Source organism: Parambassis ranga, chromosome 5 (genome assembly GCF_900634625.1).
Source record: "Parambassis ranga chromosome 5, fParRan2.1, whole genome shotgun sequence".
Classification (NCBI taxonomy): Eukaryota; Metazoa; Chordata; class Actinopteri; family Ambassidae; genus Parambassis; species Parambassis ranga.
This window is the reverse complement of record NC_041026.1, coordinates 10,441,520-10,464,899: the sequence shown is the minus strand read 5'-3', so window position 1 is coordinate 10,464,899 and position 23,380 is coordinate 10,441,520. Positions and strand designations below refer to the sequence as shown.

The window sequence follows — 23,380 nt, the reverse complement described above, 5'->3', positions numbered from 1 at the left end:
ATTGAATGCAATCATACAGAGGGTAAGTCTTTAAAAATTTGTATTCTTCAAAAAACTCCACTCATTTTTTTAGGCTGTAGGCCCTGTGTTGGGGTTGACTGGGATAAAGAAAGGAATGTCCTGGCAGTGATAGTTGCAACATCCAGTTCCATGTTGGTATAATGAGCATATTGTGACTCAAAGGCTGTAAGCATCAGTGCTTATTCCTAATAGTTTGGGTGTCTTTCATCTTGAGGTCAGAGGCTGGCCTGCTGTGTGGCAGCCTGGACAGCCAAAATAATCCTATTGGTATACAGTTGACACACACACACACACACTTCAAGTGATCACACTGTGGTAACGCTGCATATGACCAACAAGTGCAAAATACAAAATAAGATGATTTTGACAGTCCTGTAATTGTTACAGTACTGTAATTGAAAACTTTTTAAAAGTACCATCCCCAACACTGATTGCTTTGCATAAATAAAATACAGATCTATGTTGTGTTCTATTTAGAGTCAAGGCAGAGACCAGGAAGAGAGAAAGCAGGGGAAGTCAAACTGCCAGGCTCCTCTACTGCAGCGCTGATGTTAGTCTCAGCACTCTCTCATTTGCAGCCTGTTTTCTTAACCCATCCAATCCAAGTGCATCTTTTTTTTTTCTCAGATGGGCTATGTGGTGTGTCCTGAGAGGACTTCAAGACAAGCAGCTAAAGTCACTCTGGCTGGTGTGAGAATAAACCTTTTCTGACCTAAACGGCACGCAGCTGGTGTTCACCGATGACAAGAATAGCAGCTTCTGGTATTCCCCTGCAAACATTGGTATAACCTTTATACGTATCTGCACAACCATAACTCATCTCAGTCTGCAGTGACTATAGCCAAACACCCACAATAATGTGTCAAGGTGCTGCCTATAAAGTTTATTTATAGGCAAAACTTTTTAAAAAGAATGAGCTTCAATATTGTGTCTATGTGGCATGATTTATAATCCACTTTCAACATAATCCACATGAGATGCTATTCCATCTGCATTATATTAACTGAATTTTTGTGGTGTATGGGATGAGTCCCTGCACTCAGCAGCGCCTCTATGGGTCAGTTATGCCCGTGGACCTGTCAGACCGAGAGTATTCGTCCACCGCTGCGGCAGGAGGAGCCAGTCTGGTCGGCCAAGATCATTTTTGTCTCTCCCTTACACCCAAATCCATGATGCTGGAAAAACATAAATAATCATGGCGGTGGACCAGGAAACATCAGATGATAAAAAAACCCTTTATTCACCTCTATCAATTTTTCTTTAAGCATAACCAGCTTCTTTGCATAGTTACTGTATTTAATACAGTATACAAAATGGCGGACAGTGGTCCAAGAGCAATTTATAGGTACCATAATAGGTGCTAAAACAGAACCCCAAATAAATAAAGCACAATCACATTGTTCCTCTTTAAATAGTACAAAAGGCTGAAGTCAAATCTGAGTCCTATGAAAAGTTGTTAAATAGATCTGACTATCCTGCTTGTTATACAAGAGACATGGGTGATAACATACTATGTACATCATCTGCATATCTGTACACTACACATTGGTAAATCTGGGTGCCTCAGAAGCCTGAAAGGATCTCAGACCACAGCTTGCTGCTATATTTAACCTAGAGGGACATTCACAGGTCAGGGGTGAGGCACTGGGTTAATGGCACAGCGGATGGAAAGTGTGATGAAGCCAGATCAGCTGAGCAGCCAGTGAAGTAATGATGTGTGAGGGATTGTCAGAGCATCTCAGGCTTGTGAATGACTGACAGGAAGTTTCACTTGAAAGGCACAGTCAAAAAACAAACAAAGAAAAATAAAACAGTCAGTAGGTTTGCACACGTTTTGTTGTAGATGAGAGGCCGTCTGCAGCAGACAAAGGGATGATCTCCACTGATCTCCAGTGTCTGACTGTTAGTGGTTGTTGTTTTCACATCAAGGTTTGATCTTCCACAGCTGAAATTTAATCACAACAAACATAAGAGACATACCTTCACAACAAACAGAATAACTAACTAAAAACTCAACTTTTTTGTTGTAACGTGTAAATCTATTTTTTAAGTAGAGATTGTACATAATAGGTTCAGGTTTGGGCCGTACAAACTGAACTTAGGCCAGGTGAACTGATTAGTTCAAAGGTAGAGTAGGAGATTTTGAAAACTCAGTGAGAGTCAGCCAGATTTCCAAAGTAAACACACGCCCCTTTCTCTCAGAGCTCACCCCGAAGCCACGCCTCCCAATCACATGGACGCGCATTACCTGAAGACGAGCTGCGGTCTGTGACTTCGGCCATCATGCACGTACCTCTCTGGTGCGCACAGAGCAGGAAGAGAGTGACAACCAGCCAATACTCCGTGCAGGGTCCACCCGGAGGATTGGCTGATGTTTTTAGCGTTTTATAGCTTCCACAGATGATTCATATTCTTCGTTTTAATGTGAAACTGCCGAACTAATTGGTTGCTATTGGATTGTAAAGAGAAGTTACACTTATTTAACAAAAACTGCATTAGAATGAAATCTCCTACTCTACCTTTAAGAAAGATAACCATAAAAAGTGTTCTGTTATCCTAGATTAGCACATGTTCTTGTGCTAATGTTAAACATTCCACATCCTCCAAGAAGACAAAAGTAACAGTACAATAAGAACAAGTACACATCTGTGCTGTAGACAGCCGTCTATGTGCATGTCTGCATGGAATTATAATAAAAAGACTATGGGCTCTCTCTATGCTTGCCACAAGGGGCCACTACACACCACACACCACACTCTGTGTGGTGTGTATAGTCCACATGTGGACATCCATGTACAGGCCAAAAAGTCCATACAGTCTGCACACTGAAACTAAATATCCTGCACAAGTTCCTGTATAAATCTAAATATATAAATAAACACAACATGATGTAGACTAATGTTTGTAGTACGAGAGCAAACTAAAAGAAGGAGCCGACTGTACTCACTCTGATGTTGAAGCCGAGCAGGTCGCTCACCACTGCAGACACAGCAGACAGGATGACTACTCTGGTGATATTATAGATGAGAGGGTTCACCGTCAGGCCAAGCAGTCTAAAAGGAGTGTCCAGCTCCTGGAAAAGATGAGGGGACACACTTGAATACGTCAGAAGTGAGGTTTAGTAGATGATAAAACTGAACAACGCTGCCTCAGAGAGTGGCAGCAAGGAAGTGATGTCTTGTCCCCTCAGACATGGGAGCAGCCATATTTCAGTAATAAGTCATCATACATGTTTAAAAACACAACTTTTCAGCTCTGTTTTTAGTTTTTGTAAATGAAAAAGAAACCAGCTGACATCATCATCATATTATATGTATGGATGTCTTCACTGACAGCAGAAGCAGAGAGACACTTCTCATGTTTACCTTCATCAGTTTCGTAGCCAGTTTCAAAACATTGTTCACAATACTGAGCTCTTCTTTCTTGTTGGGCTTTTTCTCCATCTTCAGATACAAATTGATCTGCAACCAAACAGCGTGAACACAAATGTATTTAAACCTGTATTAGATGACCTCAATAATGGAGCTGCAGCCTGCGGGGCCTTACCTGCTCCGTGAGCAGCACTGAGGAGTTGCTGTATTTGCAGTTGGTCTCTGAGCCCAGCGTGGCCAGTCGTAATAGGAAGAGGATGAGAGACGAGGCCCACACACCCAGCTCCCAGTTTGTCAGAGACTCTAGGAATGTCTTATGGCTGTGCAGCAGCTGAAGCGGAGCAGAGGCAGCAATGTTTATATTGGTAGTAAGGGAAAAATCATGTTTTCTTTAAATCTAAACAAAACAAATGTTCTAATTGAGCTTTGTGGTAACATCACACAGGATTCAGACAACATTGTCCAAGCAGTGTATTCTTAACTGACCTGAGCACAAATAATGAATGAAATGGAAAGTGCTGAAAGGAAGATAGTGGAGACAATGACATCAACGGAGCGCTGCGGGCCTCGCCGCTGCAAGGGAAAAGCAAGTTTAATTAATGACAACAGCGTTACAAAGACAGGTCCATGACAACCCTCTAGTGGTGAAGAAATATACAGAAATAAAATAACAGGTGAATACATACTCTGAGAAAAGAGCGTAGCGACAACCACATTTTTATGTTCTGCACTTTCTTCAGCCTGAAGTGAGGGACCTCAGACTTCTTGGCCTTGCGAGCTGAGGTGAGGTGGCTGAAGTACTTGGCAAATAAGAGCCTCTGTTAAAGAAGCAAACACACACTATCAGACACAGGTCTGTGAGCTTGAGTGCAGCATTATGTGTGAATATAACTAAACCAAATGCAGTGCATTCAAAAAAATCAGAGATTTTGACTAAATGAAAACCATTATTAAAGAAATTTGAGTCTTCTTATTATAAACAATGCAGGTTTATATCAGTCTGCACAAAATGCAATTTCTCTGTTAGTAGCTGTTATTGTGGTGTTTCCATTGATGAACAGGACTTAATCATGCATTAAAAAAATGAGCCAACAGTGACCAAAACCTAAACCAGAACCTGCTTGAGCATTAATCGCTTGAACTCTTAACCACAGCAAAGTTCCTACTCACCTGTTTGTACGTTCTCTCTGCCACACACATCATGAAGAAGAACAGCCCTGTGAGGCAGACTCTCTGCACCGTTGTGATGAAGAAAAAGGCGTACGCCAGCACACCATCATGTGGCCCCACCGCCATCTCTGCCACGTCTGTCAGGGAGAGGGAGCCCAGGTTCGACATGTCCAGACGCTGGGCCAGACGAAAGGCGAAGGGAAGCAGAGCCAGGGTGGCGGTCACGAGACCGCCGAGCACAAGATAGCCCACGCCCTGCTCCACCAGCTTCACCTGGGAACAAGACGTGGAGGAGAAACACATAAAGTTGTTTAGTTAAGACACTGCTGCAGTATCAGCAAATTTATTGTTAATAGTTTATGTGTATTATTTTAAACAAACACAATAGAAGAAATAGGAAAAATGTGTACCCGTGTGAGGATGATCCCACTGATCTCCAGTACTGACATGTCAGCTTTCTTGCACTCGCCCTGCTCCCATATAATGGCACTGACTCGATCCTTGGAAGGATGACATGCCTGCAGCCAAGACAGCTGGTTCTGCAATGGAACATCCTGCTTATAATGCATGTAAGGAACTATGCAGAGTTAGTGCCATATAACAGTCCACATAGAGTCTTTCTTACTCCAGTGATTCCTTGCTGTAGGCTTTCGTCATCACTGCTGAGAGTGGTGATTTGTGGAAGAGCCATGCTGGCGTTGTACCCTCTGTTCTCCTCACTGTCGCTGCTCCCACTGGAGGCCGAGTCAGGCCCCTGGAGAAGCTCCTCCCACATGGTGTCGTCAGTGTCAGAGGCAGGATGAGAGCCAACGTTTGGTCTGAGACGGTCCACCTCACGAGGCTTCACCTTGATAGGAGCCCCGGTCCCTTCCTGCTCTCAAATCAAAGAGAATTTGTAATAGTGTCATAAATAAATGAATGTAAACAGAAATCTCCCATTCTAATAACATGCAGTGAAGCAGTGTACCTGAGGTCTGGGTGTAGGTTTGGGGTTGGACTTTCTGTTTCTAACAGAGGACGCTGGGTGCTGGGTAGCAGGGTGCCTCTCATGAAGGGGTGGTGACTGAATTATTTCCACAGGTTCTACGCCCTCCTCTTCCTCACTAGAGAGCTCATCAGATGCTCCAAAACCAGACTTTCTTTTGTTCTGTGAAAGAATATCAAGAGAAATCTGAAAAATTCCTCCATCACAGCCCCAGAATAATGCTATATTACCAGTTTATTATAAGCCTTGGACAAGTCGAGGAAGATTACTGCTTATCTCATGTACCCTGGGACGAAGCAAGTAAAAGTCATTTTGGGGAAATTAAAGATCATTTCAGCATAAATAAATATAATTTAATTCTGTTTTTTTCTTCACTTTTAAAACTGCTTGTCCTGCTGATATGTTGTGCTGAGATAAGTGACTGTACCCTCCTCTCCTCGGCTCTGTATAATCGCTGGTTATCTTCAAACTGCCTGGGTGCCTGCAGCCTTGAATCCCTGCTGTCATTCTTTTCTTCAGACTTTTTCAACCCTCTGCCTTTTCTTGGCCTAAAGGAGACAAGATAAAAAAAAAAGTAAAAGGTAGTTTCAAGTACCAGGGGTACTGGCGTAGAACCTGTGAAAGTAATTCAGTCGCCACCCCTTCATGAGAGGCACCCTGCTACAGATTGGTCTGCACCAGCGTCCTCTGTTAGAAACAGAAAGTCCAACCCCAAACCTACACCCAGACCTCAGGTACACTGCTTCACTGCATGTTATTAGAATGGGAGATTTCTGTTTCTTATACTGAACAAAAATAAACATTTTGGAACATTATTTATGACACTATTACAAATTCTCTTTGATTTGAGAGCAGGAACGGACCGGGGCTCCTATCAAGGTGAAGCCTCGTGTACCTTTGGGTCTACTACTTAGCTTCATGTGGGGGTTTATGAGTCAGCCTTGAGGTTTTATGTGCAAAGCTTAACAATGAGAAAACCCACCTCCTTCTGCGTGCAGGGCTGGCATTGCTGCTGGCAGCTGGACTGCCTGAGGGCCACCGGCTGGACTCTGTCGACACAATCTGGCAGTGCACAGTACCCAGAAGCAGCATCAGACACATGGGTCCAAGCACCTCATTGGCAGTTGCCCCGGGGACCTCCAAATACAGCAGCACTGCTGCCACTGAGGGGAGCAAAACATTTGGCAACAGCAAACAGAACAGTGTCTTAGGGGAGACATTGTAACAGAATTCATGCTTACTAATGAGGTCTCCTCTGTGCTGCTCAGGTGTGGCGGGCTTATTGTTACAAATAAATGCATAATAATAAATGGAGTGAATGAATTTAGGCTGCAGAAATGGATTTGAATGAACAGCATTCATGAGGGCTGTTGTGTTTCCAGAAGATGGATTTATAAGCACATTAACAATGACGGTAGATGTTGCTCTAGAAAAGAAATGATGAGCTAACCCTGCATAAAGTAGAGAACCAGGATGCATGTAGAGATGGACCTGGAGGTCACCTGGATCCACCACTGAAAGAAGAACGGAAAGAGCAGCACTCTGACCAGACCTTTTCGGGTCAGAGCTGTCCATGGACTCTCTGGTTTGGCTTTACTGAATGTTGATCCTGTGGGGATGAAACAGATTCCACAGCTTCACTAACACCGTTCATTAATAATACATTTTATGAAGACTGACCTGGATACAGAGTAATCAAAGAAGGGAGGATTAACAGGGGCAACGACAGAACATACATATAAAGAGGCATGCATGTAGAAAATATATATGGCCTGTTTGGTTTAAGACAATCTGAAAAAAAGATGGATAACTATTCTTTTAACACACTTACCTCGAACTAAGTCAACATCAATGAGGTCTGGCTTGATGTGACCAGTCTTTTTTGGTTTTCTGTCCAAACCCTGGATGAATGGCGAGGATCACTTTAGTCTGGTGATAATTTCAAATACACAAACATTTTGTTTTACAAGCACATGAAGGTATCTTACATTGAGATCGGCCTTCTCCAGAGATTTCTCCCAGACTTGTTGATCATAGGCCCCGATCTGTAACAAAAGGACACAACAGGATTCGACTTCAAGCAAATTACTATGACGATATGAACAAATCTTTCTGTGTGTATTAACTGACCAAGAATGTCCCTAGTGAAATGTAAGGAAAGCATCCAAAACATCTGCATGATGGGCTCAATAAATGTTAGTGCATGGACATAAAATGCCAATTAAATTTCTTCAAAAGTGAAGCTAAGCCAAAGGTAATGCCACCTGGTATTTAAGGATTGCAGATTAAAAGCTTTGTACCAGTCATTTTAAATGAATGCATTGAAATTATCAGTGGTAAAAGTTCCTAATTTTGCTGCAGCAGAGAGCAAGTCAACACATGTCAAATCAAATCTTACTTTTATTTAATAACCTACACTAATTTGCAGTAAGTGTCACCCATTGTTAGTTTATGTAAGTTTATTTAGTGGTATTGAACACTAGTCAAACACTACAAATGGAAAACAAGGTTCAAAAAATTAATTTTAAAGATTTCCAGAGAGTGTTTAAAGGGTGTCTAGCCAAACACAGTGGGTGGAAATAAGGCTGATTCTAGCTTAGATTTTTTTTTGGAAGGAAAGCGACCCTGTCAGAAGAACACAAATAAAATGCCTTTGTTTTAAAACCATCTGCAGTATGGTTATATATACTTAATATATACACTTTAGTGAGTAAAACATTACAGGCAGTATCCTGTGTGTTATCATTGTTTGACAGGAGTGATAAAGTTTTACAGCCTGCGTGGTTCCTCTGTTGTTTCGCCGTGTCTTACCTTCTCTTGATACCAGGCTATTCTGGACATTGTCATCAGATACTGGAGCCAGTGAACTCTGATCAGGTCATTTCACAGCAGAGAGAAGGAAGACTGGGCAGGAACCCTGGTAGTTTCACTGGCATCCAAAAAAGATCGTTTAAAAAAAATAATCAAAAGTAAGAGTCGTGGTCAACAAGGGAAACAAAATACAAGTTTATCTGTAACGTTTGACGTCATGTACGCATCTGTTTACACTAAACAAAACTAGGTAGCTAAGCGTTAGCTAACTTTAGCAGCTTATTAGAAAAAAGAAAGTAACTTACCTGAAAATAAACAGTTCGGTACAGTTGGCACAAACTGGAATAAACGTCCAGTCAGCATCACAAACTGGTGGTTAAATATTTTGTTGTCATCAGGTTCAGGAGCGTTGCAAACAGCGTTTTGTTGTTAACTACAGCTAGCTACAAGCTACGCATGCTATTTTCATCACTTCCTTTAACCACAATTCGATGCAAATTACAAGTCCTAAACGTTACATCTTAAGAAATTGCCTCCCTACGCATATGTGTGTGTGTGTGTGTATCTGCAGGTTCACTGTATTTCAGCTGTTTTCTACTTTTACGCTCATTCTTCCGCTTCCCGTTTCCGGGGTTTGTGGTGTCGCTGAACATCTTGTTTCCCTGATCGTTACCTTTCAGGTAACAAGCGCAGCTATTCAAGCTGTGATGAAACCCCTATTTAATATAAATGTGTACGATAGTCATTCATTAATCATTAACAATTTGTGGTTTGCGTCTGAACAATGAAATCTGCACAGAGACAGGAGCCCAGTGCTGCCTGCGAGTCCTTGCTAAGGGCATAAAATTGTTAAAAACTCTTGAGCTAAGATAACAACCAATCAGAGCGCAGCAAGAAAAAACACGGAGCGAGATCAGACATGGCAGGAACGCAAGTCAATTAGTTTCAGTATTGATAATATGTTGGTTACATTTTAGATTAATCAGACGATCTATAAATTGTTTCTGTGTATTTATATATATTTTTACTTACTAACCTTTTTTAAATGTAGTTTATATATTCCAAGTTTACTTATATTACTTATACGTTTATATTTCATTAATGATTTAAGGTTTTGACTTGTCTCAAACAGCATCTGTGCCATTTTTTAAATAAATAGAAGGAGGACATTATTGTCCTTAATAGTGCCTTTTAATGCAGGAAATCTTCTCAGTGATATTTGTTGACTATGACTAACTGACCTGAGAGAACATACAACTGTACATTTATTTGAATGAAAGCTCTGTAATACAGCTGCATGACTTTCTAGAGATTCCACTGCTTAGCTGAATAACAGCGCTCTGAGAACAAGGGCTGAAACTGATAAGGTCTGAGAAAGAACCACTCTTATGTCTTGCAGCCAAGTCGACAGCCTGTCGAGATAGAGACCGAGTCATTTGTCATTGGACTCTTGAGTGTCCTCTGACAGTGTCTCCTGCTCAGCTGTGCACACAATCCTCGCCTTGACCTTCTTGTTGGAGGAAATGATAAAGTAAGGGCTGAGAGAGGCGTAGCAGGATGAGAAGAACACCCTCATATCAGCCACTACTGGTGACACCTTCGCCACCGTCAGCATGTAGATCCAGATCACGTTGTCTATCCCAAAGAAGACCACATAGAGGACCACCAGGGTCACCACTGTTTTGGCTGCCCTCGTCTCTGCCCCACCACCCTGAGAGCGACGGATCCTTCTCACCTGATGGCTGTGGCGGTAGAGAAGCAGCAGGATGTACCCGCTGGAGCCCACCATGAGGGCAACAAAGGCAAAATCCCTCCCAGAGACAGCCACCCCATTAATCACATAGGACAGGCTGTCTCTGAAGTCCACATGACAGAAGCCAAGGTTGAGGGTAAAGGCAGGGATGGTGCCGTTACGTGGAGCCATGGAAAACAATGGGGCTGCGATGCATATGGCCATGTTCAGGAGCCAAAGCCCTGCAAAGGTCGGTATGACCAGGGAGGGAAGTGCAGGCTTCAGCCTGGACAAACGAGGCCCAGCGGGGGCGATAGTCAACGCCTGAAACACGCTGAGCATGCAGGTGATGCAGACTGACAGAGCCCGGCCGATGCGGTAGGCGTAGATCACCACCTTGCAGCCCGGATCATTCAGCAGGTTCTTCAGCCCAAACACGGTCATAGTCTGAGGGACGCCGCGGGTGAGCAGCAGCATCAGGTTGGCGAAGGCCAGGTGGCACAGGATCATGTCCACGGGAAGGAGTTTGGGCTCAGTGTAAATGATGTGGGCGTAGGCTAGCAGTACCACAGTGTTCCCCAAAATACCCATACCTGTTTGCAAGAGGAAGGAGACCCCTTTGATGGTCACACACAGATCCATGACACCTGCAGAATCAAATGTGTTATAAATGCAGCTTCAGTACAAAACACAAATATACATGTATGACATCTGACTCACCTGAAGTTGTGAATGGAAATTAAAGCCAGCTGAATCGCTTCTGTAACTATAATTTATATAATCATCAATGTCCCTCAAGACTATTGGCCAGATACTCTCAGAGGACGCACACTGCAAAAGAAACACAACAAAACCCACAATGAGTGTTTTTGTGTCATGATTTTTTCCCCCACATGTTTCCATTTTTTGGTGTTGCTCTGTGTACACAAAATGCACATTTCAGTGTTTATGTTAAGCTAATATGAGGCTCCTGCAGTCTGAGTCAATGAGAATAACATCTTCCAAGAGTTGTTACCATTTTCCTGTTCACCGTAAAGGGTTTTAATTTGAAAGACTTCATCCTCCATCTTTCAAATTTGGATAAAAAGGTGATCTCTTAATGACCAGCATGAACAGGGGGAATGATTACCACAAGATGTATAGAAGTGTTTTGCCACTGGGAACACTGTTAGTCAATGAATTTTTAAGTGGTGTTTCTACACTTTCTATCAATTTCTGTTCTCCTAAAATATTATTAGCCATTTCCCCATAGAGAAAAAAAAACACAGTTAAACAACCCCCATGGAGACATGAGCAGAGTGTTGATGCTAAAGCAGCATGATGATGCCTTGAATGAGCCATCAAGAGACCTTTACACGCACAGCTGGTGTTCCTTTTGCTCTTCCATGTCCCGGGAGCACGTTAAAAGACACAGAGGAGCAGGACAATTTGTGATATAACAATGCATGTCTGTACTAATTGGGGACACAGGGACAACCAGTCATTATTCATTTATGTTGTAACACTCCACACTGACATGCAGCGGGCCAAAACAAAAGTTTTTAGTATATGTTTAATGTTAAAAATGCTCAATTCATTGTAAACCAGTCCTATGACTCATTTCAGTGAACTTTGTTGTTGCAGAAGCTTGTTTGTGAGTCTTCACTCTTGGAATAAATCAACATAACATGTGTGTTTTTAACATGTTTACAACTAATTAAAATGGCAAGTTCATGCCTGTCCTTCTCAGGAGATTTCATCATGTGATGTGATATACTGAGCTCTGCCTCCCCCAGATGCACTAATTCAATTCTAATTATGTGACAATAACATCATTAGAGATGAGTTTTATACACATACATTACACAGGTCACATCCACAACTAAGGCTAAAACAATAAAATCCAATTATTTTGCATGTATAAGACATTGCACCCTTAACTGTGAATGGTGCTGTTTAAATAAACAGAATATCTCAATATTCCCCTCTCCATTAGACCAAACATATTTACCTATAAACACTGGGTTGCCAGGCTTACACTCATATTACTAAATGACCCACTGTGAGTTAAGGGTGTTGACTGTACTTGGCAATATGGCTGCTAAATATGGTGGACTCCGTGGAAGAAGACCTGGTCATTCTAATTACAAGGTGTAATTGTTGAGTGACTTTTTAACATCAGGTATGCGGATGAAGACGACAGCTCTGCCTGGTGCAGAGGAGAATATTCATCGCAGCTCTCAGAGCACCAGTTAATCTGTCCCACAGCAAAAATATAGTTTGAGAAGCTTTTGGCTCAGCAGCCTCTCCCTCTGATATTGATGGCCCTGTTTGCATTAAAGGAGAGGAAGGAGACAAGTGACCTCCACTGACTTTAATTAGTCTTTAAATTTAAAATATGTTTACTCTAACCTTTGGGAGAACTTTTGTTTTGTGGTATCATTCAAATGCAAAATTACCTGAACAATGCCTTTGCACTGTTAGCACATCAGTCCCTCTCATCCATTTTTCATTACTTTTTTTTAATTAAATGTGGTCGATATTTATACTTAAGACAAGTCAAGTAGTCTGTAATCAATCTGTACTACATGGTCTGCATGAAAACACATGGGAAACAGGAGAACGCTCAAAGAAAGCAGCACAGGATTTCTTCTACACTAAACCTCATAGCCATATGGTGAAATTATGGCAACTCCATATGGTCATTTCAATGAGACACAACTAAGGATGACGTAAACTGAACACAATAACAATAAAAGACAAATACAGAGAGAGACAAAACCAGGGCCGGAGCAGGTATGGCCAAGCCAGCAGGAACTAAATAAACAGATGTACACTGTGTGACCCAAAGTAAATAAGTATGACAGCCCGTCTCTGTTTGGTTGTGGTGGTGGGAAACATGCTGTAGCCTATTAGAGCTTCAGCTGATCATCGTTTGCATTATTGATTGATTCTCTGTGATTAATGAGTTAATGTGTTCTGACATTTTATAAACAAACCAGCAGAAAATGTCCTGAAAATGTTCCTGTTTCCACACTTACAGTTCCAAACTTCCACTGTCTGACTTACTGTTGCAACCTTTACATTATATAATGAGTATTAACATTCAGTTTCAGTTCATTTAATATGTTTTTGTGTAGACTACTGAACCATGCTTTAAAACATGTCAATATTCAGAACAAACTGCACAACAATCAACACCAGCATTGTGCTCAGAATATAACATTTGATTGGGTTAATGCATTATGTACCATAAGAGCAGTCTCTTTTAATTTTAGCAGAGGACATGCCTCATCATGTTTTTTTTTTTTTTTATGATAAATGAGCTTAATATTTATCCCCCGCTGTGGGACATGCTGCATTTAAATCACACTGCCTACACACACAGTGATTTGTTCTTACAGCATCCTCACAGTTTAATTCCATTTTTAGAATTTTTTTATAGCTTTAGATGAATTATATGATCATAAATAGGAGGCTGAGCCACACTCTACAAATGAAACGTGTGGGTGATATATCATGCTGACACAGACCTCTGTCTTTATGTTTCCACTCTCTCCACTGGAGGACACTGTGGCGTCAGAAAAAAAGTCTTTTCAACAGGCAGAAAAGTACAAAAGTTATGTCAAAGGTTATTTATAAAGAAATCTATATAGAATCAGTAATCAGAAGATCTGTTTAGTGAAACACTGAGAAATGACTTGGATCTTTTTAAGATGATAAAGGTGAGACTAATTAATGCTATCCTCTCATTAGCATCACTTAGTTGGAACACGGCTTTTCTCTTTGTATCTTGTTAAGGAATACAGGCTTCTTGTGTTTTTCTTGTGTGTCTGAAGGGGACAGAAGCAGTCATCTGAATTGATCTCAAGTAATTGGTGGCTTAGGGAAGAGAAGTCAATGGAGCATGCAAAAATAGATCCCACAGCCATTACCTCTTTGCAAGTATAAGAACACAAATAACCTGAGTACTTCAGGAGAGCGGGATCACAGTGTGGCAGACACACGGTCCACTTCAGACCTCTTTGACTGTCCTCAGGTAGGAGTCTTCAGCTGGGATCATTCTAAAAACACACACACCGATCAAGTGATTTTTATTGATTTATCATTCTTTCATTTCTGCAGGAATGCCATCGGAGGAGTTTGCTCGTGCGATGCTCTATCTGTCCCTGTCAGTTGTGGGAGTTCCGGGTAACGCTGCTGTAATTGCCGCCTTCCTCCTCCTGTTCTACCATGAGAACCGCCTCCTGGCTGCTGATGCCATTGTCCTGCACCTGGCCTGTGTCAACCTGCTGGTGGTGGGTGTACGCTGTGTGCTGGAGACGCTGGCCTCCTTCTATGTGCCGAACATCTTTGGAGATTTGAGTTGTAAAGCTGTGATCTTCATCTATAGAACATCTCGCTCCCTCTCGATATGGCTCACCTTCCTCCTCAGTGCCTACCAATGCCTGAGCATCGCCCCTCCTGGGTCACGCTGGGCCTCTGCCCGCACCTGGGTAGCCAAGTATTTGGTCTTTTTGTTCCTGTTCCTGTGGGTCCTCAACACCTGCATGTCTATAGCACCCTTAATGTTTTCTTTTGGTGCCAACAGTAACTCCAGCATGACAAACTACGGTATCAATGTACAATTCTGCTACGTGAACTTTCCTTCAAAGCTGTCAAAGGACGCCAATGGGGCAACTCAAGTGGGCAGAGATGTGGTCCCCATGGCCCTCATGACCGTAGCCAGTCTAATCATCCTTGTGTTTCTTTACAAACACAGCCAGCAGGTGAAGGGACTCCGCAGCAGCAGCAGCAGCGGGGGTGGGGGAGGCGGTGGGGCCGAGCAAAGAGCTGCCAAAGCTGTGGTGACTCTTGTGACCTTGTATGTGGTCCTCTATGGGGTGGATAATGGGCTTTGGGTGTACACCCTCACTGTGAAGAAGACCATGAGCTCCTCTCTGATCTCTGACCTGCGTATATTCTTCTCCTCACTGTATGCAGCGCTGAGCCCTCTGGTTATCATCGCATCTAACAGGAAGGTGAACAGCAGGCTGAGGTGTGTGGCACAGGAGAAGCCTGTCATGGAGAAAGCCACGAGCATGTCTACTATGTGAGGCCTGCTGGCGTGAGGCTGATTGTTCACAGGCCTGCAGGGGGAAGCTGAGAGTGTGGGTCATGCATGGTCTCTCATTGTGTCTCTGTAATATACTGGATACATTCTTTTTTCCTGATTACTCAGAGTGATCTCTCCTCTGTAGTAGCCTTTATAACGAGGTGTCTCTGTTCTTTTCAAACATCAGATATGTTAATGATGTAAAAAAACAACTGATGGGTGTTGTCAGTGTCTATAATTAAAGAAGAAACCTTTATTACAACCCTGTTACTCAGAACAAGTCTAAGCGAATCTCTGCGGATCTGGCACTCAGTTGTTTTGTTAGCTTATTTGTTGTGTTCCCTCCATCTTAATTGGGTGGAAGAAATATGGCGCATGTAGCTGTCAAATGACTTGCAGCTGCCTATTTATCTATAATGAAGCTTTTGAATAGACTTGGGAAAATGTCCCGTGCTAATGAGGCAGGTTAATTGTCCCAGAGAGATTTGGTTAAAACCCTGATGTATATTCTGTATATAGAAAAACATTATGCTACCTAATGCTGACAGTATGTGTCTGCGATCGTTGAGTAGAGGAGACTTTGGGGACATAAAAATACATCTTGGCACTAAGTGTTGTAGAGTTTGTCGCGTGATGTGGCGATGTGGGAATTTAGTAGTCATTATGTCATTGCTGTGTCTCGGTAAGGACAAGGGCAGGGAGACAGGGCGAGGACATAACAACCTCTGTGAGTGACATTTGAAAAGACATAAAGTGGGGCTGCCAGCACTCTGTGATCCTGTAATAACTCTGAAGTGCAATCAATGCAGTGCTATCCAACTGCTGTCGCAGTGCAGGTAAGGAGGAGGAGGAGGAGGAGGAGGAGAGGTCCTCTTTCGGTGCTTGTGCAAAACTGTTGCATTTACCAGCAGGTTGACATCAGAGGACATTAACAGTCACATTTTTTTTTCTCACAGCGTAAAACTGACCTTTATTGTAAAAGTCTCAACTATTAAAAAAACTTTCATGATGTCATTTTTTTTCCAAAATTTTCTCCAGATGACAAATTCCATGTGTTTTACTCTTCAAACCACTGAAATCTGATTGGCACTTTACACAGACTCCGGTGGAATGAAGGATAGAATACATGGATGGTTTCAGAAGAGCAGCAGCGAGCACGCCGGCGCCTCTGCTGAGGAGACACTGGGACTGTTGGATCATCCTTTCTCTTTCTGTCAGGAAACAAGCGGCGTTAGTTAAAAGGAACAAATACATGAAAGACAGGTTCCATTTGAGTGCTCAAGCCTCTTTCTAACTCTGTGTGTGTGTGTGAGAAGGGCGTGCCAGACGGGCCTCTCCCCGTACAAGACAGGACCTGTTTTTGCTGTTTTCCATCTTTCTGGAGTCTTTTGAGCCTGGATGAATGCAGCGTAGAGCCCAAACAAATGTAACCCTCCATTACTGCCTATCACCCTTTTACCTTTAAGCATCTCCTCTCATTCACAGATAATTCTGCATTCTAAAAATAAAGCATGTTATCCCTGAGAAAAGTGCATTTGTTCAGCTTCATCTGCTTAACAACAACACAAAGCACCAGTATAGCTTTTCTGTCTTTGTGGTTAAATAACAATACAAACCTGCACAAAGAGTCACACACACACAGAAAAAGTTGCCAAGTTGTCCAGAGAAGTCGGTTTAGTAAAATCAATGCTAGAATCCTCTCAGCTGATCTGCTCCTGCAGTGCCTGATGTCAGTCTGTTTACCTGCACCCAGGTACAGGCATTTTAGTCCCTGCGTCCACCAATAGCAAAGCAGCAATGGGGTTTTTTAGCCACCCCCCTTCTTTTTTTGCCTTCAAGCCAGTCCACACCCTGAACTGGATGTTAAAATCCAAACCATCTCCTCCCCCACAGAAAGATTCAGGTATGACACAAACATCAGAACCACTAGTGTACAATTTACAGGAATTTCTGCTTCATTCTCAGAAACAAACAAGAACAAATTGACCAACACCTTCAACAACTTAAGATTTATCACTCAAATTCAGTGTTGAGTTTGTCCCATAAAAATCTACCCTGATGTTTATTTTCCAGCTGTCAAGAGTTCCCGGCTGACTGTAGCAACTGGGAACTTTAGGGCTTATTACTGTGGTGGAAATGTAACGGTAATAAACACATCCTGAGGTACTTTTAAAACCCAAATTATATGGAAATGACAGATGTAATAAGCCCCTTTTTAAGTTTGCTGATACCGTCTTTGCCTTTTCTTCAAAGAGAAGTTTCTTTAGGCATGTTGTTTAGAGGATTTATTCCCGGTTCGAGTGAAGCTAGTGATGGAGAATGCCACATAGAATCCATACTTTTATGTAAATCATCTCATTTGGTGTGTTTTTTTTAAAGTGCAGGGCTGATTGTAAAAAAAAAATTACATCTTAGAAGTGGCTATAATTCAGTGCAGCACCCATTTGGCATTCCTCTGGGCACAAATAAAGAAAATATTTGAATGATGTCAACTCTTTGTGCTGCATACTTTACCTCAGAATACCTGCCAATAGGTGACCTGAGTTTAACTCCTTATATATATATATATATATATATATATATATATATTTACACTCCAAAGTTACAGAACTGAATGTGTGCTACAGTTTTTTTATGCATCCACCCAGTTTAACACATTCACTCAGACAGCACACAGTCATGTTTCAGCTTGTCTGGAATGCTGCACTGCACCTCAGCAAGGAGAGGTCTGTATTCAAGATGGTGAGAAGAAAATCAGGCAAAACACAGGCCTGTTCAGACTCAAAACAACTCAGAAATATTCTTGTTTTATCCTCATTAACACCCTTTTTATATTGAGAGGAACATCTAATTGTAAGTTGTTGACCTTAAACAGAAGCTTTTTAATCTGATTTAAATATATTTATGATTTAACATTTAGGAAATCACGTTTTTTTCTTTGTAAGGGCAACAAGATTCACATCACTCTCGTGTTTCAGTGCTAAAAAAGTAAAAGATGAAACATCAAAAGCTGTGTGTGGGTGTAAAAACTTTCTTTGTGAATGGGCGGGTCAGAACATCACTGGATGGTGTATGTGTCAAAGTTTATATATTTTTATCCTGTATTTTGATTTCCTTTTGCTAAAAGATGATATTTATACGCCATATTTTAACAGCTATGAGCTCCATCAAAAACTTAGTTTGGACATTTGTTGACAATAGTTGACATTCTCCTGACTTATTTATAACAAGATCAGCAAGCAAATTATTAAAATAGTCAACACAAGAGCTATGCTAAGCTAATGTGCTGCTGACAGCAGCTTCATATTTACCATACAAACAACAAGAGTCAGTGTAGTATTCTGAAAAGTTACAAGAGCAACCCTGTTTTATTTCAGTATTAAAGAAAATCAACACAGTGTGAGATGCATGTAGAGAACAGTTCCAACATTAGCATACGACGGTCCGGTTAGCATGAGCAGTGAAACTACAAGCGACACTATCTCTGTGATCAGTATGGGTGCCTGTATAGCACATCATGTCTGCTTCTAGTGTACTGGTGAAACCATACCTTGTAAGGTTTGAGTGGGGGTGGGGTAAAGGCTCAGAGGCCCCCAGGGCAGCAGCCTGCTGCAACTCCACCATTTTCAGGTAAGATATGCACTGCTGTGCCGAGACTTGAAAGACATTCAAGATGCACTGCTCCCCATGTACCACAGAAGAAGAAGAAGAAGAGAAAATAGACGAGAAAAAGTAGAAAAAGGCTGCACTGAAAGCTAAAACCTGCCCTGACATGAGCTGAGGTATCAGAGTGTGCTACGTCAGTACTCTTTCAATATGTGTGACTCATAATTTATAACTCAGGGGGTGAATGGGTTTTTTGTTTTATCTTCATACAGGTAGTCACACAGAGATCAAGATATCTTTTTTATAACGCAAAAGAGAGAAATAAATGTATATCAGGCAGAAACGGGCTTCACTGACATGTCAGTTTGCAGAGATGTATCCTTTGATGAGCCAATCCAGTTTCCCCCGAGGGACACGGATTCGTGCTGAATACTGTGTGAAAGCATAAGCCCAGCGCTCAGATTTTAATCTATTTAAATGATCGCAGTTAAAAGGGAGCTAACACAGTGGGGGCTCAGGCTGGAGGTTTAAAAGTTGAATGTAACTCCAAGAATATAAGTGAGACTGTATCAGAAACCACTTCCTTATATCCCTTTTATGGAGAATTAAAAGAATACCTGAAATCTGTACCAGCACCAAAACAAAGCCGTTCTACTCCAGAAAACCCTGAAATAAAGGATAGAGGAGAGAGGAACAGCAGTGCAGACAGGTCTGAAGGAGGAAAATACAGAGGACAGGTCAGTGACTGCTAACACACAGCCTGTTGACTGTGACAGAAACAGAAAGGTTTTAGGCCAGCCGAGTATATATATATATATATATATATATATATATATATATATATATATATATATATATATATATATATAAATTCCTCTGGCCTTTCTGAAAATGTGCTACAGCCAGTTACTAGAGAAGGATTTCCTGGCTGCTTAGCATGTCATATGACAGCTAGTAGGTGTGTTTTTTTTTTTTAAAGTTGGACAAGAACCAGGTTCATTTTGTCCCCAGTTTCTTCATAGATAAACTGTAAACCCAGACACCTAGGGTTCTTTGGGTTAGGAAGTATCCTCAAAACGGCTGTACACACAATGCAAAGGCTGCTGGGAGTTTGTGAACCGTAGTACGTGCACAGTGGACTGGTGTTCACCAGATTTGACAAAAAATTTGGTACAGTCCTGAAGTGGGCTGAGGTTTGCACTTGATTAGGTTCAGGCACCATATGTGTTTGGTTAGGTTTAGGAAAATGATTATAGTTCGGTTTAAAACAGACTTTTTTACCTAACATGTAAACAAAACACATGATAAACATCTATCACCCTTTCTTTGGCTACCATGACAACGGGTCTGTCATAACCGCCATTTCAAATGCACTTCATATTGCACGCAGTAAGGGTGAGCTATGTAAATACTGTTTATTTCAATCACTGTATGAATTCATCCACTATGTGGTGGCAGATGTGTGTTTACAGCACGGATGAAAGTATTTTTGAAAACTGACTGATTAAAAGTAATAAATCAACCAGCAGAACTAAGAAAGACATGAATTAAAAGGAAACACATTGCGTTTCTACTGTAGCAGGATCCTGCTCTTTATCTTTCTCATCTTTCTCCCTAAATGCCACAAAGCTGGAATTTTCCACCAGTCACTTCCCTTAGTTTGCTGTGGAATGCAGACAAGATGGAGCAAGCCTGCAGAGCCCGGCATCTCAGCAGTAACAGTATGTTGAGGTCCTTAGGTTGTGCACATCATGCCCATATCCTTAACTCTTCCTTCAGGGGGTTTGTTAAGCCATTACTCAAAGTGTAGATCTGTCCTGTGCTGTTGGTAGTTGTTGCTGTTGAATGTTGTGAGGGTCTTGCAGAAGGACCAGTGGTCTCAACAAGTCTGCATTCTCTACATTTTGCCAATACATAAAGTCTGTTTCTTCATGCATCATTCAGTATGTTTGTCCATCTAAGTTTCTCTCCGAAAGACCCTAAAAGCAGCAGGAAGCTACAACAGCAACTCTCAATTCAAAGCTGTTGGAGATATTTACGAGTGCTCTATTAAACAGCCATAGATTGCTATCTGTGCCTCAGAGCAAGAGAGCTTGTAAAGTTATACAACGTGGGGCATGTGCTAACATAACAGGTGCACATATCTCACCGCGCCACTACCACAGGTGAAGGAAGTGCTATATAATGTGTGGAGTAAATGACGGGAACATGATGCCTCTCTGGAGCCAGACCTGCTGCCTCTAACAAGAGGAAGTCAAAACACATTCATGTTATACGCTCGTATCACACACACACACACACACCTACAACATGTTTACAAGAAGTCACCCAGAGTGATGCTGCCTGACGATAAGAAGCATCAACTCCAGCATACTATTAAAAATGGAGCCGTATTCTCAGAACAGCTAGTGTCACTGCAGCCACTTAAAGCTGAATAATAGATCTGATGGATCCTCTGTGCATCATACAGCTGCTGTCAGAGTAATTACAAGAGACACGAGTGGATCACTCACACAATCAGGGTTCAGCCGAGTTGAGAGTATCTCAGTATCACAGCGTCTGCTTTGCACGGTCTGCTGAGTTGAAGGCACACTCGCTGGTTTTGTTGCGGCTGTCCCACTGGCTTCAAATATCTAATCTAAGAGCTCGGTTTTTGACTTTTGTTACCCATGAGTTCATTTTTTTTGGTTTTGTTGCTTTAACAAACACCTGTGAATGATTGAAATGAGGGAGGAGAGAGTGCCACCTGTTGATTTGTTTAAGATATTACAGGTAAAGGGGCAGTTATGGCTGGATGTTGCTATATTTGTAATATATTTATATAATTTAAATGGTAGTTAATGCAGCCGAGTAAGAAAATAGGACGTTTTGTTGATATTTAAATTAGCTTTACCAAACACATTTACATCAAATGTGTGTGAGCAGGCTTTAGTAAAATCATAATACTACATGGCCACAGCCACACAAAGTGGCTCTAACTAACTGTAATAACAAAATTAATGCTTTGCTCTCTTTTAGTGCATGGCTGGATTAACTTGTTTGGCTGAAGGAATTGCTGCTGGGCCCTTGTTTCCTTTAAGCACAGCGCACACAACACACACGATGGCACTTTCATTATTTTTTGGATTCAGACCAGAAACCAGCCACCAACTTATGTCTGAAACCACCACAAACTTGATAAGAAAACACACACAGTAAAAAACACATTGAGTGTTTATGGGTGCTCCTGATTATGCCCGGATTTGTTGTCGAATTGCACATGTAAACACCTTATCCTGGTTTTAAGAGCTTAATATGCCACCTGGAGCACACTGATAGGAAGGAGTTACATGTAAAGTCCTTATCGAGCTTTCTGAACATAAAGGCCATAATAAGAGAAATCAGAACAGAAGACCAGGTCCCATGTAAATACTGAACCCTGAGTATGGGTTTAAACCAGAAAATCCAAACACTAATGTGTGTGTAAACACATCTGTTTACTACAATAATTTACGTTTCAGAATTCAGTGTTGACACAGGTGTCACCATTACATAACAATCCAATGTTATGGGTAATGGGTAATACCATCCCTGGCTCTTTTCTTCTCTTTTTTTGGAGCTCTTTGTGATGTCATAAGGGGATAAGAGCCCTTCCCAGTTGATTAAAATGTGCAAAGTTAAATCCTTGTTATTCACAGGGAATCTATGAGGAAACGATTTGCTTTTAGAGCTACGGACAAAAAGTGTATAATACAGGAGTAGTTTGGTGTTTGCACCTATATAGCCCATGACATTAATAAAAGAAGCAGCTATCTGTTGCTATGTCTTTTGTGACCAGCCTGAAAAGTCTACAGAGGATTATGGCCTGGTCTTCTTAATTTACTCCCTATAGTGTGGCTCCAAATTGGTTTCTGTAAAAGTTTTACATATCAAGTTGTGCCACTGTCAAAATCTACATATTTTTGCATGCCAATTTTGATTCAGACTGGATCCTATTGGTTCTACCTCATCAATAACAAGTGTTCAAATATTTTCAGTCAGGCATGTTTTCAGCCTCGTCATAGTCACACTTCAATAAGAACTGAGCGACAATATTGTCCAAGCCACATAAGAAGCTTATTTTAATAAGTCCAGAGAGAGTGCCTGTTGTTCGGGCCTTTTCACTACGAAACCAAACAACTAATCAACATATTGATTCTCAGGTTTCACCACTACGTGTGTTGTCACCATGTAATCTCATCAGCAGTGTAAACAAGGCTGAGCTTATGCCATGTAACATGTTTACGCTGTAGTGTCAGTTGAAGGCTCTATTTATAATCATAAAGATATTTTAGGCAAGCAGCTGAGGACGGTGGTTTAGTGTCACAGGTTTTTGTTGGAGTCTCAGTGCACTGAATAATGTATTGACTCATTTGTCTGGAGGATTCACACAAGCCAGACAATCGATGGCACAGCAGCAGTACTAGATTAGCATTTATAGAAGTGCCAGCTAAAAACAGTCCTACATTACAAAACCATCCTGATGTAAGTTTGTATCTGTATCCTGGAACAGAGCTGATGGACAGGTTAGCAGGTGTAAGACGGTTTTCGTTTTTTCTTCATTCTGGATGAACATGCACACTGTCTCTTTG

The 23,380-nt window shown here is 41.6% G+C and overlaps 3 protein-coding genes across 5 annotated transcripts in view; 1 reads left to right on the top strand and 2 right to left on the bottom strand.

Moving 5' to 3' along the window:
• Window positions 1-1,237: 1,237 nt before the first annotated feature.
• On the bottom strand, window positions 1,238-9,057 carry phtf1 (putative homeodomain transcription factor 1). 2 transcript variants are annotated; one of them, XM_028405370.1, is made up of 17 exons: window positions 8,664-9,057; window positions 8,359-8,476; window positions 7,536-7,592; window positions 7,379-7,448; window positions 6,998-7,156; window positions 6,530-6,710; window positions 5,975-6,095; window positions 5,530-5,709; window positions 5,188-5,433; window positions 4,973-5,101; window positions 4,563-4,835; window positions 4,079-4,210; window positions 3,879-3,965; window positions 3,568-3,723; window positions 3,387-3,482; window positions 2,969-3,094; window positions 1,238-1,966 (listed from the first exon to the last, which is right to left on the bottom strand). In XM_028405370.1, the coding sequence occupies exons 2-17, from the start codon at window positions 8,392-8,394 to the stop codon at window positions 1,946-1,948; spliced, it is 2,070 nt and encodes a 689-aa protein (XP_028261171.1). In that variant the 5' UTR covers window positions 8,395-8,476; window positions 8,664-9,057; the 3' UTR covers window positions 1,238-1,945. The 2 variants fall into 2 exon arrangements, with proteins under 2 accessions (XP_028261171.1, XP_028261170.1); XM_028405369.1 differs by lacking the exons at window positions 7,379-7,448; window positions 7,536-7,592; window positions 8,359-8,476; window positions 8,664-9,057 and having other exon boundaries at window positions 6,530-7,130.
• Window positions 9,058-9,790: 733 nt separating this feature from the next.
• The window catches only part of ora1 (olfactory receptor class A related 1), a 36,332-nt gene continuing 22,742 nt past the window's right edge, over window positions 9,791-23,380 (bottom strand). The window contains exons 2-3 of one of the 2 annotated variants that reach the window (XM_028404993.1): window positions 10,811-10,921; window positions 9,791-10,737 (exon numbers count right to left, since the gene is read on the bottom strand). In XM_028404993.1, coding sequence (XP_028260794.1) covers window positions 9,791-10,732 — 942 coding nt within the window. In that variant the 5' untranslated portion in view covers window positions 10,733-10,737; window positions 10,811-10,921. Of the gene's footprint in view, window positions 10,738-10,810; window positions 10,971-23,380 lie in introns of those variants that run through there. The other variant, XM_028404994.1, reaches the window with a different exon arrangement.
• ora2 (olfactory receptor class A related 2) lies at window positions 14,197-15,165 on the top strand. Its single transcript, XM_028404991.1, has one exon. The coding sequence runs from the start codon at window positions 14,197-14,199 to the stop codon at window positions 15,163-15,165; it is 969 nt and encodes a 322-aa protein (XP_028260792.1).

What these genes read in the sequence shown, in the direction of transcription:
- phtf1 (XM_028405369.1), bottom strand. Translation starts at nt 7,122, where the DNA reads ATGGACAGCTCTGACCCGAAAAGGTCTGGTCAGAGTGCTGCTCTTTCC. An exon ending in ACAGAGCCGAGGAGAGGAGG is followed by an intron (nt 5,710 to 5,974) that starts GTACAGTCACTT and finishes ATTCTTTCACAG; the next exon opens with AACAAAAGAAAGTCTGGTTT. An exon ending in TACAGCAAGGAATCACTGGA is followed by an intron (nt 5,102 to 5,187) that starts GTAAGAAAGACT and finishes GTTCCATTGCAG; the next exon opens with AACCAGCTGTCTTGGCTGCA.
- ora2 (XM_028404991.1), top strand. Translation starts at nt 14,197, where the DNA reads ATGCCATCGGAGGAGTTTGCTCGTGCGATGCTCTATCTGTCCCTGTCA.